This window comes from Schistosoma mansoni (genome assembly GCF_000237925.1).
Source record: "Schistosoma mansoni, WGS project CABG00000000 data, supercontig 0263, strain Puerto Rico, whole genome shotgun sequence".
Lineage (NCBI taxonomy): Eukaryota > Metazoa > Platyhelminthes > Trematoda > Strigeidida > Schistosomatidae > Schistosoma > Schistosoma mansoni.
In genome coordinates this window covers 15,197-35,626 of record NW_017386126.1, presented here as the reverse complement: position 1 = coordinate 35,626, position 20,430 = coordinate 15,197, and the positions used below count along the sequence as shown (strand labels likewise).

The 20,430-nt window shown below is 38.5% G+C and overlaps 2 protein-coding genes across 2 annotated transcripts; both read left to right on the top strand.

Moving 5' to 3' along the window:
• Window positions 1-3,154: 3,154 nt before the first annotated feature.
• Smp_186260 (hypothetical protein) lies at window positions 3,155-3,256 on the top strand (the record flags this gene model as incomplete). The annotated part of the gene is made up of 1 exon (XM_018792493.1): window positions 3,155-3,256. One exon carries the CDS (start codon window positions 3,155-3,157, stop codon window positions 3,254-3,256), a length of 102 nt encoding a protein of 33 aa, XP_018644561.1.
• A 2,209-nt stretch (window positions 3,257-5,465) lies between these two features.
• Smp_186830 (Conserved oligomeric Golgi complex component 4,putative) lies at window positions 5,466-8,368 on the top strand (the record flags this gene model as incomplete). Its single annotated transcript, XM_018792492.1, has 4 exons — window positions 5,466-5,549; window positions 7,029-7,130; window positions 7,249-7,377; window positions 8,255-8,368. Coding segments are annotated over 4 exons (429 nt in total), but the record flags the coding sequence as incomplete, so codon positions are not given.
• Window positions 8,369-20,430: the final 12,062 nt, after the last annotated feature.

Sequence of the window (20,430 nt, the reverse complement as noted above, 5' to 3'; positions counted from 1 at the left end):
GCTGATAGCGATGTGATCTAATTGGGTCCAACGCTGGGACAAATTCGGGGGTCGCCATGTCAAAATATGTTTTTCCTTGTGCTTAAAGTTAGTATTTGAAAGAAACAGGCGGTTGTCTGGGCATAACTGCAACAGACGGTCACCATTTTCTGTTCTTTCCGCCACGACACCATAAGATCCATCCAGGTGTCTTTCGCTTAGTTTACCTACTTGAGCATTAAAGTCACCAGCCAGTATTACTACATCAGAGCGCCTATCTTTTCGGAGAAGGTCGGAAAGTTTTCTGTAAAAACATCTTTTATATCATCTGAGCTGCAGTCAGTGGAAGAGTAGGCAGAGACGACGAAGAGGCAACGACGAGTGTCCCTATCTTTCTGAGTACTTACTGTCCCGTTTAGTCGGACAGCGCACAAACGACTGTCTACTGGGATCCAGTCTAAAAGAGCTAGTTCTGCCCTAGGACTTAATGCCATACCTACTCCAGCGAGGCCACGGGAAGCAGCATCATGGCTTCCAGATACACAAAGCGTGTATTGAGATGGTTCTTTATTTTGATATGGTGAAGTCAAATGAATGACGCTACTCAGATCTTGTATGCGCGTTTCGGAGACGCAACATACATCGATGGTGCGAGATTCTAAAGTCCTAGCTAAGGAGGCCTGTTGTCCTATTTGTCACAATGTTCGGACGTTAAAAGTTCCTACATGCAGTTTAGGGCATCGTTTCAGGAGACCAGGAATAACGTTCCGTGTACTCGAATCGTTTGCCCTAGCGGTGCGAGGTGATAAAAGGACGTGAGAAGGGTTAGTCGTGGAGACGCGTTATCAGGAGGTATAGGAAGGATTTGAATGTGACCAACTTGGTCTTGTGCGCAGTTACGGGTATGAGGGCTGCCCACACCGTGAAAGGGTATTTCCTGAGGTACCTGAAAAGGAAGTTGGGTTACCGTTGGTCTTAACGACCTGAGAGTGACCGCAGTGCCCCAGAAAAAACTGCCTTTTTGTGGGGGATTTCTGACGTGTTAGCTCTGTTTTTCAAAGGACCTTACCGCCGGAGACGGATATCCGTGGGATAAGGCGAGGTGTGCATTTTTAGGGTCGACCTTTTCTAACCCTACCCCTCCTTGTGGGAAGGCAGCATCGCTGCCATGCTGATTGTCTGAAGGAAACACCTTACTGCCGTCTCACTTCTGTACAGTCGGCAGTACTACTTCGCCTTCGGACCTTGGGTTTGCTGCTTCCAGTCTTGTCGTCAAGGTAGCAGCAACGTTCGTGTTAAAGGAAGTTTATAATTGGTTCAATAATAAAGATTCAATAAACTAAATATCTAATAAGTACGTAATACAAATATATGTAGTGATTCACTAGAGAATAGTTCTCGAAATTTAATATCTATCTAACATTAGTTTTTTGAGTGTTTAGTCAATCTTGAACCGATATATCGGTTTTTGGTAAAAATGTGTTTTCGGACAACATGTTTAACTGGTCTCATGAAGTTGGTTCCGATCACGAATTTGAATAAAGCCAGATGAACAATTAAGTCAGAATAGTATGAACCCAAATTTCGTGGTTTCCCATCTGCTGCTTACGACTATATATGTATTGAAATGTAATATTGAGGTATGACAATGTGAAACAATTGTCATTGATGGGAAAGAATTAAAATGACTACGATTAATAAAAATAATAACTCTGTATATGTATATCTGTAACTAAACAGGTGTGAGGTCGTTTAAAAATGGAATTCAAAACATATGGGAGTGAGGGAGTAATTAAATGAAGTTCGGAAACAGAATAAAATGGATCGTGTGATAATTATAGTTGTGAAGAGTTTACATAAAATGCAGATCACTTGAAAATCGATATAGAAGACTTAGAACAATTCAGTGATGATTGTTTAGAATTAGTTACGGGTATGAGGGATAATATCACTTCCCGGCTGCCCACACCGTGGAAGGATATTTCTTGAGGGACCTGAAAAGGAAGTTGGATTAATGTTGGTCTTAACGACCTGGGAGCGTGACCGCAGAGCCCAAGGGACAACTGCTTGAGACCGGTCACGCACGGCATTTTTGTGGGGGCTTTTTGACGTATTAGCTCCGTTCTTCAAAGGACCTTACCGCCGGAGACGGATATCCGTGGGATAAGGCGAGGTGTACATTTTTAGGGTCGATCTTTTCTAACCCTACCCCTCCTTGTGGGAAGGCAGCATCGCTGTTACGCTGGTTGTTTGAAGGAAACACCTTACCGCTGTCACACCTCTGTACAGTCAGCAGAACGATTTTGGACGTTTGGCTTGCTGCTTTTAGTCTTACCGCTCTTCAACCGACCAGTCTGGCATGGTAGGATCTTGAGGAACGATTGTTTCAACTAGTATAGCTTGATTGGTTCATCACAATAGGCAAGCCCGACCACCACATCAAGGTAGCAGCAACGGTCGGGTTATGTCAAGAGTGAGGATGAAGAGTTCACTTTTCTAGTTAAATTACTGTAATATGAACTTGCTCTCCCTTTTTTCTAAGTAGATTCCTCATTACTTTCGTATTTTGAGCATGCTTGAAAATTTAGAATCAGTTTATGAAGTTTGACTGTACTGTACACTTAACTACAGGGATCCGTGAGATTGTCGTAGCTAGTTGTTAATTACTGGGTGAAATGGTTCAGAATCGTTCTCATCGACTGACCCAGGTGCGTTCACTCTTCGTCTTTCATCAGGTCCTATGTTTCCCTATTACCTTGGTAATATTTTATCCCATGGATCCACATTTTGTCGAGCCTAATCTTTTCTATTTTAAACAACACTGTTACGAATTAAAATACTGCAACCATCCACGATCCTGCACTCGCGAGATTCGAACCCAGGACCCACTAGTCTCGGTTGAATGCTTTGGCGCGAGACTAGTAGGTTCTGGTTTCGGATCTCGCGAGTGCAGGATCGTGGACGCGCCCTGCTGAGGAGTCCCATAATAGGACGAAACGGCCGTCCAGGTTTTCCATGGTGGTCTAGCTTCAATTGACTCATGATTTCAACTATGGAAAATGCTGAAATCTCCGCAAAACCCCTTGTGATTATAATTTCATTCCTTACAATTCCCATTTTTGCTTGTTGTCTCTGTTGGATTAATTTTTACAAGCTTTTTTCCATCTCATGTAAGATGTGTATCACGGAATTAAAGTTTCTATCTCAGATCAACTTCAAGCATTACTTGATTCTGCCTTCGAGCATCTTTCAACTAGTGTTATTCAAAGTCAAGTAAAAACATTGTTAAATGTTTTCAAGTCATTGAAATATGACTTACTTGAGGTAAGAGTGTGAAGCATTATTTAGTTCTATTTTTTTCCTGTAATCACCATGATCTATTTATCCTTATATACTTCCTTTCCAAGTGACGAAAAATAAAAGTTTCCTTTATCAATACAGTAAACTTATTATTACTAATGCTTAATGTGGTTTTTCATACCAGATTACAGTGGTTCGTATTGACTTGACTTAATTGTTTTTTCGGCTTATTTTTTACCCTTACATATGTAAGACAACACCTTCAAGGTATTTTTAAAGCTTAGCTTGTCTAAGATTTGAGTAGTAAACTGTAATGGCTATTATCAGATAAATGCATATAGCTCATTTAGTGTTTGTTAAATTGGGATTAGTTGTTATGACGTTCAAACGTCATTAACTCACTACTGGATACTTGATTTCCAATCATAATTCAAGTGTCTGATACGACCTAGTTACCCAGACTGAGTTTTGTGGGGCGGAACTCAGAATTAGAACGTAATTGCTGAAAACCAAATCCCTTAATCAGTTAACTACCGCTTTAGACAACGTCCTTTTTATTTGTTCTTACATCATAGTTATCTTTTTTACTAGTACTTCATGATAGTGTGGAATTTTTGAATAGTAGAATACTTTGTCATGTGTTATTTTTTTACTACTCTACCAGTGTTTTGAAAGTCTTTAGACTGTTACGGTCTTGTAGCTTTGGTGTTTCGATCTTGAACATAGGTTATAGTTACTAAGGGAAATATTGGTTTTACTTACGTAGCCAACATATAACAGTAGTGTCGTCCACTTATATCCATATAAGTAGTATATGGTGATGGTTAGACATAGAATGTATTTTGGCAGAAGACCGATAAGGAAAGAACTGAAACGAAGCGCGATTGGTGGGAAAGTGCACAAACAATAAAATTAAAGAAGATGGGTTGATATTTACAGAAGGAACAGTGAAGATTGAGACAATTGATGGTTATTTTGCAAATTAAACTGCTTGCTATATGGTTATCAGAATTTAGTGAGATAGTCTGTAATTTGTGTCTAAATACATTCGATTATCCCCAACCGGTGTTTTGTTCACTACATTTGGTGTCGCTGCTAACCAGGAGGGGAACGCCGCTGCGGGTCTGGAGTTGAGGTGTTGGTTGGGGCAGTCTGGTGCGGAGAGGTGTCGTCGAGTGGAGTGTTCTGGCGGGGAGGCGTTGGCTGTAGCAGGTGTTCTGTTCACTACATAACTACTATCATTGAGTTTCTAGTAGAATAGTACCGACTGTATATTTCCGTTTCTCTGCCTGGAAATCTTAATTCACTGTCTTTGACGTACAGATTCACTAGTCCCTAGCCTATTTACAAACATTTTTTCTTTGACAAGTGATGATAACCTGGCTTCAGTCTAATAAAATGGTATTAATTCTTTTCAGTTTGTAAATTTACTTCGTTTCAGGGAATTATATGTAGAAGAAAATCTGAACTAATGATGAAAATCGCTTCAATTCTAGAATTTTTATGGCGATTTTACAATAACCTGATAAATTGCTAACAGTTATGAGTTGAAAAGAGATGTAGACTCTTACCTAGTGAATATGAATGAGGTTCCTGTGGTTATGTACCAATGACGAGGCCTGTGATATTTATGCAGTTATTCCAAGTATATTACTTATGAGTACCTGCCAATTTATCACACAATATTCCTGCTCGTGATTTATGTTGTCTGGTCTGATATACTACCTTGGCCATTTTTGTCATTTTCTGTATTATCTACTGAAAAAAATATTGATACTTATGTCATCAACTTGAATATCAGTTTATAACTCTAACCCTAACCTAGGGACAGTTTCAACTCACATCACGATGACTGATCAAGAAGCTTGTGTCACATGTGCGATTCCTATAATGAAAAAAATTGATAGGGGTCTTTATTTAGATTTTCGATGACATGAATTTTATTATTTCTTATTTAATCATATCCATAATAATATTCATAATAATCTCGCGAGTGCGGGATCGTGTACGCGCACTGCTGAGGAGTCCCATAATAGAACGAAACGGCCGTCCAGTGCTTCCAGGTTTTTCATGGTGGTCTAGCTTCAATTGACTCATGATTTGAAGTATGAAAATAACAATATTTATTTGGTGAAACCATTTTTCATGATATTATTTCTTCTGTTTATTTTTTACTTTTATTTCAGGAGGATTTAGATGTTTTCGCTGCTAATGATAGATGGATTGAATCATGTATAGCTCATACAGAGGATTTTCTTAAACCATTTAGGGTATTAAAGTTTGATACTTTAGTTATTTTTTATAATCATACTGTTTATGTAACTGTAGCTATATAATTTGTGAATACGCAAATTCATATAAATCGTTTTGTTGCACGTCTATTGTTTTTACAAGAATACTTGATGATAATAATAATAACGCTGGAAAACCGGATTATAACTAAATTATGTGACTGACTAACGTGCTCGTTGACCACATGATTGCTTTCTTGACAACTTGGAGTGAAACATAAATGTGCCTAGTCCTACGTTATAGCTGACTGACTCTCTTGACAACTATTTAATTTTTTCAAATACAGCTTTCATGATTTCATAACTAGATTATTTTTTTGTGTTTTGTTTAATAAAGAGATATGTTTACCACATTCGCATTAACTGAAGCTTTTATTTTGTTCTACTTTATTGCTCCAAAGCGCTTATCTATGATACTAGATGAATTGAAGAATAGGATTTTCAGCACTTACGATATGGGCAACTGTTATAACCCGTAAACTCCATTTGTTACATTTTGTGGTTTGTGCCCCGATTAATTTATGACGTGATGATTCCGCCAATTGGAGAGCAGTGACTTATCGATTGGACCAATGACACACGAAACCCTTACAAGCAGTCTAGAGTACTTATTGGTCCTGCTTTCTGCCTAGCCCAGCCAGTTAAGTCCAGAACACCAATCTCAGCCTCAGCGGTATATATTTCAAACATACTGAGTTTATATACCAATCAAACAGACTACATCGTACCATAAAATAGAAAATAACATTTATACAAGATTCAGTCAATTGTGGCTGTAAATAAGGGATATACTATTTGGTAGACAGGGTCTAACTCAAGAAAGGTAAATCGTATAATAATAGTTCATAGGTCAAAATAAAGCTCATAATAAAAGGAACATGAATATGAATAGTTTAGTTACTTAACAATTATACAATAAAAAAATACACACATGGTATTGATCCAAAAGGTACCACTCATAATTCTCTTCGGGATATAACAGCAAAATATCTACCGAATTCATTCCATACACTTTTAGCTATCATCTTTAAGTTTATTGATTTTATAATTTCGGCGTTATCTTGATCATTCACTTTATAGTATAAAGTGATGTATATCTATATGTAAAATACAGAACTTTGAAAGACTCAGTAGTTTTCACTGACTTTAAAGGATATGTACATAGTTCTTATTATTTTGTTGCTTATAATTTCTATCCAATATCTTCTAATCAGTATTACCTTTCGTGATCGTAGTTTTTTTCTGTATGATAAAAGTCATGACGTTGAATAATCAGCTGAGAGACCATCATTGCCAGGACTCACTCAGGCCATCAAGCCTCTTGTCTTTTCCAAACTGAATCTGTATGTGCTTCCGAAGGATTTTCGTAGATGTTTTAATTAAAATGTACAATAATGAGCAGCTATTTATTATTATCAAATGAACTGTTTGTTTCTTTTGTTCTTACCCTCATTATAGTCTGTCTTATCAATTGAGAATAACGATCGGTTTGTATTGATTCTCATAAACGAAATTTTGCATCAACTTGATCAATTTATTCAAAGGAAATCATTCAGTAGAGTAAGTTCATTTCTTGTTACTATGGGATATTTCCATTTTGATGTTCATTTATGTCCTATGCCTTTTACTTTTTTCATATTGAATTCTATTCAATCTTTTTTCTTTTTGTTCAAAATAGTTTGGAGCTATTCAATTAGAGAAAGAATATCATAATTTGTTTGCCTATTTAACATCGATATCTTACAGTTCTTTGCGTGATTATTTCACGCGTAGTTTACAGATCTGTAGACTTTTAAATTTGGATCGAGTGAGTTCAAAATTATTTTCTTATCAGTTCAAAGATTTTAATTTTTATATTGAGAAAAATTGTAGATTACAAATGATCTAAGTAAACTGATCTTGATTTTAACAAGTGTGGAACAAAATATTTTCTTGAATAAATCACCTACTCAGTCCAGTGGTCTTAAGTGCTGTTAGAGGTATGAGAGCAGTTATCACTTCCCGGTTACCCATACCGTGGAAGGGTTCTTCTAGAGGTACCTGAAAAGGAAATTGGGTTAGAAGTGGTCTTAATGGCATGATAGGACCTTGAGGAACAATTGTTCCAGCCAGTATAGCTCGATTGGTTCATTACGATAGGCAAGCCCGACCACCACGTCAAGGTAGCAGCAACGGTCGGGAATAGTGTATATTTTTTTAAGCTTTGAGGTTAATCTCAGGTAGCCGATAAATATTTCAACTATTGTAATCTAACCAAGAAAAACCTATCAGTCTTTTTTTTCTCAGCGTTATTAATGTTGAAAGCGTGAGTCAATTGAAGCTAGACCACCAGGGAAAATGTGGAAGCACTGGACGGCCGTTTCGTTCTATTGTGGGATTCCACATCAGTGAGCATCCACGACCTCGCCTCACGAGATTCGAACCCAGGACCTACCAGTCTCGTGCATGAGCACTTAACCGATAGAAAATATGACGAAACGACCTTCCAGGCTTTCCCTGGTGGTCTAGCTTCAATTGACTCACGCTTTCAACTATGAAAATACTAAATCTCCACAAAACCCCTTCTGATAATGTTATTAACGTTGTCTAGTTTCCTGTTATTCTAAAACATCAATCACAAGCAATAGAGCAGTTCGCCTTTTGTTTGTTATGCTTTTGTTTACAATATGTTTGCGGTTTTCCAGGTTGAAGAAGTCCATTATTATTGGAATAGTTCTAATTGGCGTCTTACTGCACACGAGGTCAGAAGTAGTTTATCTCTAAGGTTTAATATTGTATACATATATAAGGAGGCATAATGACTTTCTATTTATCGAAAATCTTTCGTGTTAACTTATCAATTTCGAACATTTTTGATTTTGATTCTTTATGTATTGAAAAGCCATTATTGCAAAAGTGACTTCTTTGAGATACTTAATGAATGCGAAGGAACTCACGTTAAAACAGATATCTTCAATCTATTTCTTTGATTTTACGGCATCATTCAATACTAAATTAGCTGATTTAACATAGTTGAATTCGTAAAAGTAGGGGAATCAATCAATGTTGCTTTGTATCTGTGTCTTTTAAAACGAACAAGGTATTCGTTAAATACTTTTCTGGTACATTGATACATTATCATTCAGATTATGAAAATTCCAACCTATGACATAGCTCAATCAAATAGTTAGTAACTTCATGGACTGATAAGAATTTTTTTTGAGCTTCTTAACCGTCTTCCAACCTACTACAATTCTATTCATTATTCATTATCTGTGTAAGCATTGAATAAAGTAAGCGTATTATTCATCGACTTACCACTCTCTTTTAGGACCTTACACTTAATTACAGCAATATTGACTCTGTGGTTCTAACCTACGTTAACATCACATAGAACGCATCTGGAAGCACTGGACGGCCGTTTCGTCCTTTTGTGGGACTCCCCTTCTGGTAATAATAATAATAATAATAATAATATGCTCACTAGTGACTGACTTCAAGAGGTACTTCCTGGAGTTCTACTGAGAAGCAGTGACGAGTGTTGTTCAACCACGTCTGTTGTGAGATAGGAACTCACTGAAGACCATTGGTGAACGGTTGTTCAATTTCGTGGATTGGTTGAAGTTAGACATTAACACCATGGATGCCTGCCGTCTCAGTGGCCTGCCGTCTCAGTGGTCTATCGATTAAGTGCTCTGATGCGAGACTGGTGGGTCCTAGGTTCGAATCTCGCGAGTGCAGGATCGTGGATGCGCACTGCTGAGGAGTCCCACAATAGGACGAACTGGCCGTCCAGTGCTTCCACGTTTTCCCTGGTGGTCTAGCTTCAATTGACTCATGCTTTTAACTATGAAAATACTGAAATCTCCACAAAACCCCTTCTGAAATTATTTCACTGTTAGATATACCTTGTGTCGTTCTAGTTCATGCTCAATAGTATGTAATGGAACGACAATACTAAATTAAAATTGTATTGAATTATAATGCGGTCATAATTTGTCCATAAGTGTGTTATGTTTATTTTGACTTTGTTCTTTTATTAATATGTTTCAAATAACTTTGATTTTGAATAAAGTTTCATTCTATCGTCTCTGATTAATTTCTTCTATAGAGTTCCATCTAATGAAAAGAATGATCACTCAATAAGTCTGATTTTTTATTATATTTCCATAATAATTTTCCTGTTAATGATCCATTCGGATATCAACAGGAAAACTACTTATTGTTTCTAAGTAGTTGTGCTATCATTAAAAAACATTTATGATTTAGATCAGAAGGGGTTTTGTGGAGATTTCAGTAATTTCATAGTTGAAATCATAAGTCAATTGAAGATAGACCACCCTGGAAAACCTGGAAGCACTGGATGGCCGTTTCGTTCTATTATGGGACTCCTCAGCAGTGCGTATCCACGATCCCGCCTCGCGAGATTTGACCTAGTCGTCATTGTCGTCATTGTTTCAACGTTTTTTTCAATGTTCATTATCGTTTTTTATTCTTTTAAAAAAGTACTTTTAAGATAAATTCATCAATATATTAATTATATTTTAATATTTTTCATTAAATCTGTTTCACAGACGTGATTTCGCTGTCAATGAAATTCGAGCACTTAAAATACAATGATCTCATCAGTTATCTTTTCTTCTTTTTTATTTTCTGAATGTAATATGTAACATATGGTTTTTTGTTTTTTCTAATTTTACAATAAAATTTATGAGATCCCAACCGTTTTTGCCGTAGATTTCGAGGTTTCGGATGAAATAGAAGTTTTCTTCCTGAGTCATGAATTCCTCGACTTTAACGACAGGATTGATTAACTATTCATATTAATACCATTCACTAATTTATTATCATAAAAAGCATATTTATTTTTATGAACAAATGATGAACTTGGAAAATTTAGAATTACGTTAGTCGATAATACCTACTTACTTACTTACGCCTGTTACTCCCAATGGAGCATAAGACGCCGACCAGCATTCTCCAACCCACTCTGTCCGGGGCCTTCCTTTCTAGTTCTATTCAACTTTTGTTTATTCTTTTCATGTCTATCTCCATTTCTCGACGTAATGTGTTCTTTGGTCTTCCTACTCTCATTTGGTCTTCGTGATCCCATGTGAGGGCTTGCCATGTGACGCTTTTGGATGATTTCCTCAGTGTGTTCCATCCACTTCCATCGCTTCTTCCTGATTTCTTCCTCCAATGAAATCTGGTTTGTTCTCTCCCACAGTAATTTGTCGCTGATAGTGTCTGGCCAACGGATCTGAAGTATTTTGCGTAGACAACTGTTAATAAATACCCGTATCTTCTGGATAATGGCTTTCGTAGTTCTCCACATCTCTGCCCCATAGAGAAGAACTGTCTTGACATTTGTATTGGAAATTCTGATCTTGGTGTTGGTTGACAATTGTTTTGATTTCCAGATGTTCTTCAGTTGTAGGTATGCTGCTCTTGCTTTGCCGGTCCGCACCTTCGCATCTGCATCAGATCCACCGTGTTATTCGATGATGCTGCCCAGATATGTAAAGGTTTTCACATTCTCCACAGCTTCTCCGTCAAGTGTAATTCGATTGATGCATGCTGTATTGTATCGGAGAGTCTTGCTTTCCCCTTTGTTTATAAGTCGATAATAACCAAAATGCAAAAATTACGAGTACGGTACAAAACATTGACTGGCCAAATAATGTCAATTCGCTTCATAAAAGCTGTTGAATGACTTCACCCTAGCCAGAAACGAACCAGTAAATGGATTCTTAATTTTATTGAACATCAAAGTAATTTATATGTGGAACGATTTGGTGATATTTCGAAATCCTCGTGATAGTGATGTTATTAATTAAAGGCAAGGGAAAACAGTTGAATAATTTTACCTTTGTCATACGACAGAATTAGCTAACTTCTTTTTGGGATTTTCCTTATATCCTTACTTTCGCTAAGATGTCTATATGTACATAAATTTTTCGAAATACTAGAACAAGTTCAATCGGGCCAGTTTGGCTACAATACTTCACTTTTATTCCGACCATCGAAAGAACCGATTATCGTATATAACATTGATGTGGTAATTACGACTGATGTGTTTACGTAAGCTAAAGCGATTTAACAGTGTTTCATGAAATTGTAACTAACTTATGTTTACTACAGATTTACAGCTAAATCTTGCTGAAACTCAAGTATTTTGGTGGACTCACTCGACTTTGTATTATCTAATGACAGTTGCGAAATATGTATCCTTATTCATTCCAGTGTTTTATAAAATACGAGATGAAATTGACTAGAAAATAAATGTCGATTCGCGTGAGTCAGTTTATGGTTGCATTTCCACATATATTCAGTTTGAGCAAAACAAAACGGTCCTTCGAATTGTAGGCAGTCACTCTCGTTGACTAAATATTCCATATTTTATTGAAGGATCAGTAGTCGTTTTTTACAAAATATTTTAGATGTTTAGGTTTGTGAAATGTGTTGGCGATATTCGTGAATTATTGACTACATTGGTTTACTTTGAAATAAATTGGTAATTTCCCATTGTGAAGTCGTCACTGTTTGGGCTCAACTAGTTTGGTATTGATACAATTTCATCAAGAAGGTTAAAAGATTGTACCACAGTTTTTGGTACTGAATGAAGTTAGATTTGATATACTATCGAACCCCGACCGAGTAGTCTAATAGTTAAGTGCTCTGTTCGACATATGTGACCAGCCTGCAACGAAAATATTTTAGACCAATAAATTATGATGAGAGTTGATCAAATGTTCTCCAGGACAGCACGAACATTGCTGTTCATGTTAAGTCGGCTTCCAGCGAACTCCAACAGAGGCTCAAAAAGAGTCCCAACCAATCAGAGTTCGACAGAACATTCTGGAGTTCCAACGTGGCACGCTACCATTGGTCAGTAGCAATATATGTCGTTAATTGGATTGGCTGAATTAGGATGTTGATTCAACTTAAGCAAACATCTATAAATACCTACGATTTTCTGTACAAAACTGATCCTTGCAGTAAAGGGTTTCTCTGTTACTCGTGTCTTCTCTCTGGTCTTCGAGTTGCTGAGTAGTGCTAGTCTGGGGGTTATCCGAATAGCGTAAGAACTGAATAAAGCGTTCAACCTACAAGACATAACAACTGGCGACGGGGTAATTTATCAGGATGTCTATTACCTTTGACCAATTTGAAGCTTTTCTTGAGTGCCATGAAAAACGTTTCGAGCAGTTCCAGATTCGCATACTTGAAACACTGGCCCAGCAAATGAACCTGAACAAGAATGGACTTACAGATGCTTCTGCTAAATCGCATGCTGATTATGTCATTGATTCCATTCATGGATTTCATTTTGATGGTTTGGCTGGTGTAACATTCTAATCTTGGTACAAGAAATATGAAGATGTATTTAATGTTGACCTAGAAACGTTTGATGATGCTGCCAAGATCAGGGTGCTACTACGAAAGCTGGGGACCACTGAGCATGAACGATACACTAATTACATTCTGCCCAAGAACCCAAGAGACATTTCATTCGAAGAAACAGTTAAAATTTTATCGCAAATTTTCGGTGAACAGTCTTCCTTGTTCAATATTCGCTATCAGTGCTTGAAGATAGTAAAAGCCGGCAATGATGACTGGGTGCAACATGCTAGCATAATAAATCGTGAATGTGGGCGCTTTAAACTATCAGCAATGACAGAAGACCAATTCAAATGTCTTGTTTTCGTATGCAGCTTACAGTCTTCAGAAGACGCCGACATCAGAACCAGAATTTTAAGTAAAATGGAACAGTGTCCAAACGTAACTCTACAAGAAGTTACTACCGAGTGCCAAAGGTTAGTGAACTTGAAGCATGATACCTCAATGGTAGAAAACGGTAACTGTTCCCATAATGTCAATGCAGTCAAGAGAAAATCCTTGCAAGGTTCCAGCACATGTAATTATCGTAATAACGGCGGCAAACCATCATCTCCATGCTGGGCATGTGGAGACTGGCACTATAAGAAGTTTTGCCCGTATAAAGAACATTGTTGTAGTAAGTGTCATCGAAAGGGCCATATAGAAACCAGCTGTAGGAAAAGAAACTATAAACGACATTTTGCAAAACCTTACTTCAAGAAACACAGGTCTGCGACATTAACGAAAAGAATATTGGTATCACATAACAAAGCTCGAAGGTGCCGCCAGAGAAAGTACGTAACCTTGAATATTAATAAGCATCGCATTCGACTTCAGCTTGATACTGCTTCTGATATTACTTTGATAAGTCCAGAAACTTGGAAGAAGATTGGGCGACCCTCGGTGCATCGAACAACACAAATAGCTCATAGTGCATCAGGTGGAAAGTTAAACATTGTTGGAGAGATACCTTGTATTGTGTCTAAAGATGCGGTAACAACAAATGCAACAGTGTATCTTACAAAGAAGCCAGCACTCGACTTAATGGGGTTGGATCTAATAGAAACACTTGACCTAGCAGACCACTCTATTAACAGTATCTGCAAACGAATCACAACTTACAACACCTCAGAGTGGAGTCAGAAAAATGCCATGCTACAAAAACACCAAGACGTGTTTCAAGAAGGATTAGGCGAGTGCATGAAGGCTAAAGCAGTGCTAACTCTAAAGCCTGCAGCTACTCCCATTTTTCGACCTAAAAGACCTGTGCCCTGTGCTGCTCTTCCAATAGTCGAACAGGAATTACAGCGACTTCAGCAAATGGGTGTTATCGAGCCTGTGAACTTCTCGAACTGGGCTGCACCGATAGTGGTGGTCAAGAAGTCGAATGGAAGTGTCCGTCTATGTGCAGACTACTCCACAGGATTAAATGAAGCTCTAGAGTCCCATCAGTATCCGTTGCCCTTACCAGAAGATCTTTTCGATAAGCTGAACGGTGGCAGATATTTTGCGAAATTGGACTTATCAGACGCATATCTACAAATCCCGGTATCTGATGAAAGCAAAGATCTTTTAACGATCAACACACACAAAGGTCTGTTCCGGTATAACCGACTACCTTTTGGGGTGAAGACAGCGCCTTCTATTTTTCAGCAAGTTATGGATACCATGTTACAAGGTATTCCAGGGGCAGCAGCTTACTTAGACGACATCATAATTATGGCAGTAGATAAAATGGACCTGCAGAAGAAACTAGACCAGGTACTAGAACGTGTAGCCGATTATGGTTTTCGACTCCGAGCGGAAAAATGTGACTTCTATATGCAGCAAGTACGGTACCTGGGGTTCATAATAGATAAAGACGGAAGACGACCAGATCCAGAGAACATTGAAGCAGTGAAAACAATGCCTAGACCCAGGGACATTACCACCCTACGATCATTCTTGGGGTTGGTCAGCCATTATGGTACCTTCCTCCCTGATCTCCATCGTCTACGTGCTCCACTAAACAACCTACTACAAACGAATACGAGATGGAATTGGTCTGCAGACTGCCAAGCGTCTTTCGAGAAAATCAAGCAACTCCTGACTTCCAATCTTTTATTGACACACTATGATCCTTCGCTGCCGATAGTCGTCGCTTCAGATACTTCTAACTATGGTGTGGGTGCAGTTATCTCTCACATTTTTCCTGATGGGTCTGAAAAAGCTATCTCACACGCTGCCAGATCTTTGACAACGACCGAAAGGAACTATAGTCAGATTGAAAAAGAGGCCCTATCAATTATCTTTGCAGTGAAGAAGTTCCATAAGATGATATATGGCCGACATTTTACTCTAATAACAGACCATAAACCACTACTTGCAGTTTTTGGGTCAAAGAAAGGTATTCCAGTTCATACAGCTAACCGACTCCAACGATGGGCAACCACACTTCTTGGTTACGACTTCAAGATAAAGTATCAGTCTACTACCGCCTTCGGACAAGCTGACGCATTGTCAAGATTAATAGGCTCCCAATCAAAAACCCCAGAGGAGACTCTTGTAGCAAATATAAAAGCCGAGGAAGAAGTTCATCGTGCATTGGATGACGCAATCAATGGACTCCCAGTAACCTTTGAAACTATCAAGAAGATCACTGAAAGTGATAAGATACTGAGCACAGTCAAATGCTATCTCTCGTCCAAATGGCCAAACAATCGCCTTGACGGAGAACTTTTGCAATATTTTCGTCGACGGGACTCTCTAATGGTTGTTGACTCGTGTATTATGTTCGGTGATCGAATTGTTATTCCGAAGTTATTGCGTTACAAGGTTCTCAAGCAGTTTCACAGTGGCCATCCTGGAATCAATAAAATGAAATCGTTGGCTCGTAGTTATGCTTATTGGCCGTCAATGGACAAAGATATCGAGAATAAATGCCGTAACTGTCCATCATGCATTCAAGCCGCTAAAAATCCTGTGAAATGCGAACCTCAGTATTGGCCTACGCCTGCAGGACCCTGGGAAAGGATTCATGCCGATTTTGCTGGTCCAATCCAAGGAAGAATGTTTCTAATTATCGTAGATGCATTTACTAAATGGCCGGAAGTATATACCATGCCAAATTGTACAACCTCAGAAACAATCTACAAGCTGTCTACCCTGTTTAGCTGTTTTGGAGTACCAGAGACCTTAGTAACAGACAACGGCTCGCAATTCGCCGCAGAATCGTTTAAGCATTTCTGTAAAGCAAACGGAATAACTCATCTTCGTTCTCCACCCTATCATCCACAATCTAACGGACAAGCAGAACGCTTCGTGGACACTTTTAAACGAGCATTACTGAAGGGGGGAGGCGAAGGGCCGACTGAGCAGGTGATCACGAAATTTTTAACATCCTACAGATCCACTCCGAATCCGAATGTTCCGGACGGCAAGTCTCCTGCGGAAGTCATGTTCGGAAGACGCGTCCGAACCGTCTTCATTGCCATGTTGCCATCCCAATTAGTTGATGAGCGCAGTCACAATCCAAGTATTCGGAACTTCAATGTCGGCGACAAAGTTTACATTAAATCCTACATGGGGAAGAACCGATGGGAGCCGGGAGAAGTTGTACAAAAATTGGGAAGAGTTCTGTACAGAGTTCGAGGAACTTTTGGGATGTGCATACGACACACAAATCAAATCCTTAAAGACAAAAGAATGATGCAGAATCGAAGTAACCCGCCGAATTTTCCGTTAGATTTAATCTTAGACGCACCAACGCCACAAACGCCAAAAAACACTGGAAGGAAGCCGTGGACAGGGAAGACGACGAGAATAAAGGGACGACGTCGCAACCCAGTCATCAAACTACAAGTTGACCCTAGGAAGAAGTCTTATTCAAGGGAGGTGTTAAGTCGGCTTCCAGCGAACTCCAACAGAGGCTCAAAAAGAGTCCCAACCAATCAGAGTTCGACAGAACATTCTGGAGTTCCAACGTGGCACGCTACCATTGGTCAGTAGCAATATATGTCGTTAATTGGATTGGCTGAATTAGGATGTTGATTCAACTTAAGCAAACATCTATAAATACCTACGATTTTCTGTACAAAACTGATCCTTGCAGTAAAGGGTTTCTCTGTTACTCGTGTCTTCTCTCTGGTCTTCGAGTTGCTGAGTAGTGCTAGTCTGGGGGTTATCCGAATAGCGTAAGAACTGAATAAAGCGTTCAACCTACAAGACATAACAGTTCATTAGAGTAAAACCAGTTGAGGATCTAATTGAAAACAATACTGTTCGGTTATATGTTCTAATTTTCACTACAGGAATTTCTAATATTTTAATAAAGAATCTTACCAATAACGTTTAACATATATAAGGTCTGTACCAAAATAACCAAACTCATCACTACTCGCTTACTGATTTCACATCTGAAATGTTTCGATCGAATTTCCGTGTTCAAAACGATCAGCCATGCACAGAACATGACGAGAAAATCTAAGCGAATTAGACTCAAACCTTGATGTATTCAACGTGAAAGTTACTTCAACTCAGCTAAGAATCATACAAGTAAGAAAATCAATCATTGTTGTACCTCGAACTCTTTTTACACCGGGAATGGCATGGTTATTGTCATACAACACGTAGTCAGTTTATTCACTGTGATGTCTCTATTCATTTATTTAAAAAAAAATTTGCTCCAAGGAGGCATCGATTATATGTGCGTCAAGCTTTGTCATTCGATTTTTGTGAGGGCTAGAGTGCTGCCTGGGCGCCCAAGCTTAACTAGGTCGTTTTCTTAGGAGGCCACACCCGTATCCTTCGACCTTAAGGTCTGATGCACAAGGCAGTGAAGCAACGTCAGGAGATGCAGTCCCATGGTAGCCAATGACCAACGATTGGTTCATATTCCATTTTTTCCCTCAGGATACTAGAGCCAATGTTCATCATTGGTTTGGAATCAGTGTTTTCAAACTCCCCTATGTGAACTTTCCGTGTCCACCAACCCGGTCAAAGCGCCGGACATTCGCTTTTCGTCCTCTCAATTTTATAAATAACAGCAATGCCGCGAGAAGGCAGTGAGTCTGACTTCCCCGACAGAGGCTGTATACGCGTGACTGTGTGAGAGCATTTCGAGAGAGGGGGGCGGACCCTCCCCACTCTCAGCCGTTCCGGGGCATTTGGGGACAACCCTTTTCCAGTTGCTATTCATGCTTTTGATATCTGCTTCCGGATCTCGACGCAATATGTTCTTTGGCCTTCCTCTTCCCATCATGATTCCATGTTGGCGCTTGCCATGTGATGCAGTTTGATCATTTCCATAATGTATGTCCTATAACGTCTTTTCGTAATTTGCTCCTCAGTTGGAAGCTGGTCTGCTCTCTCCCACAGTAGGTTGTTGCTGATGGTATCTGGTGAACAGATATTGAGTATCTTACTTTGACAATTATTTATAAATACTTGCACGTTTCTGATGATGGTTGTAGTAGTTCTGGAAGTTTCAGCTCCGTACAGTAGAACTGTCTTGACGTTGGTGTTGAAGATTCTGACTTTGATAATGGCTTGCGGACAGTTGTTTTGAGTTCCATATTGTTAGGATATTCACAGGAATATCCCAAAATTATCTCGAAAGTAAAGTCGTATGTTTCAGACTCTTCACATATTTTACATGTTATTTCCTATTGGTCATTAATTACAGTTGTCCTCACTATGACTTTCACGTGTCGTTTTCCTATTGATCAATTTTGAGTTGTCCTAATTATAACCTTTACGTGTCCTTCCTTTCCATTAGTTACTGTTAATAGTCATCTTAACTGTATAAATATGTCTTGTCTGTAAACCATTTTTGTTCTGCTGCTGACCCTATAAACAATTCTCATTTAACGGCTGTGTTCTGATTTATTGGAGTTGGGGAACAGTATTGGGGTCGAACTAGGATACCTGAATTTGGTCAATCGGTAGAATTTCGTGTAGTCCTATCGCAATACGTAATATTTGGGCAATTTATATTATTTGGCGACATATTATTAGTGGCAATTTATAACACATATGTTCTTTAATTTTGTGAATGCTGCCCTTGCCGTGCCAATTTTAGTCTTTACATTTGCTCTTTACATTTGCTTCAGATCCTCCACGTTCATCAATGATTGTTGTCCATTCAGATCTCCCATTAGGATGATCAGATTTTTTCCTGAGCATATATATATATATATATATATATATATATATATATATATATATATATGCAAGAACAGGTTTCAGGTCATTTGGAGTTGGGATTCAAAAGCATGGGGGTTAGGTGAAGCAGTAATTACATGAGGTGCAGAAACAGATAGGATAGACTAGGTTAATTTTAGAGGTTGTGAAAACTAAAATTAGAAATTGATAAGGTGGGTTATGTAATAATTGAATAGAATTTGAAGAGTTTACATAAGTTAAGAGGATTAGGTGAATGAAAACCTTGTGAATGAAGGGATGATTTTGGTGTAATAAAATAAGAATTAGTCAAGCGAAGATCATATAACAAAATAAACACTAATAAAATGATAATAACAAAAAATAGTTTACCAGGGTAGTTGATTATTGTCTCTTTCTGGATACATAAATCAGGTTTAGTCTTTTTATTGATGATGCTACGGAAAACCGAAGATAGGCCGTGGTTTTGTCTGCTAATATTTTTGAAAGCTTGTGTGTGTCAACACCATGCCCGGGTCAGATATATACGAAGCTATTACACAGTTTAGAGCCGTCAAGCCTCTCAGTCTAAAATTCTATAGAGTGTGTTCGGAAATGCGAACATGAACTCTTCTCTCTGTTCTTCCAATGCATATACCTTGAAAGTGTACGCAAATTGGTAAATGCAGTTGGAGGTAATGAGAAAATCTGCTTCTTATATCTGCACTTCAAAGGAGAATTTACAGTAAATTAGTTAGTTAGTAAAGCGCTAACCAGAAAAAACAATTTTAACTCATTCCTCCGAATCGAAGTATCTCCATCCCGAAGAATTATCGCGCATCATGATGAAAGCCGAAATCATTCGGATGTTCGAACGACAGAACATGATTAACACTAAAAAAATAAACTCCGCCTGTAGCTCTTCGAGAGTTACTGCCGGTCCCAAGCCCGGGTAAAGGAGGAGGGTTGGGTATGGGGTTAGCGACCCCATCCCGTAGAAAAACTAACTCGCTAAAAAAACGCTAACCAGAAATGCTGGTCAGAAAAAAAGTGAAAACAAAATTATCGAATGTCATATAAGTAGTATCTACATAAATTAAATCTCGTTAATAACGAACGAAATACGAGCACAATTCTGTTTTTGTTTTTTAGATCTTTTACGCTTTCATTCATATAAGATGATATACGTATTATTCATTAAATTTTAAAAATAAAAAAGTACACAAGCATTATAATCAAAGATGGATAGTGGCTAGCAGTGAAATCCAGGTTGACGCGCATTTCGTCCTATTCGGGACTCGTCAGCTGGATGTACCTACATCAGAGTTGATGTTCACTCCGGGACTCGAACCCAGTACCTTCC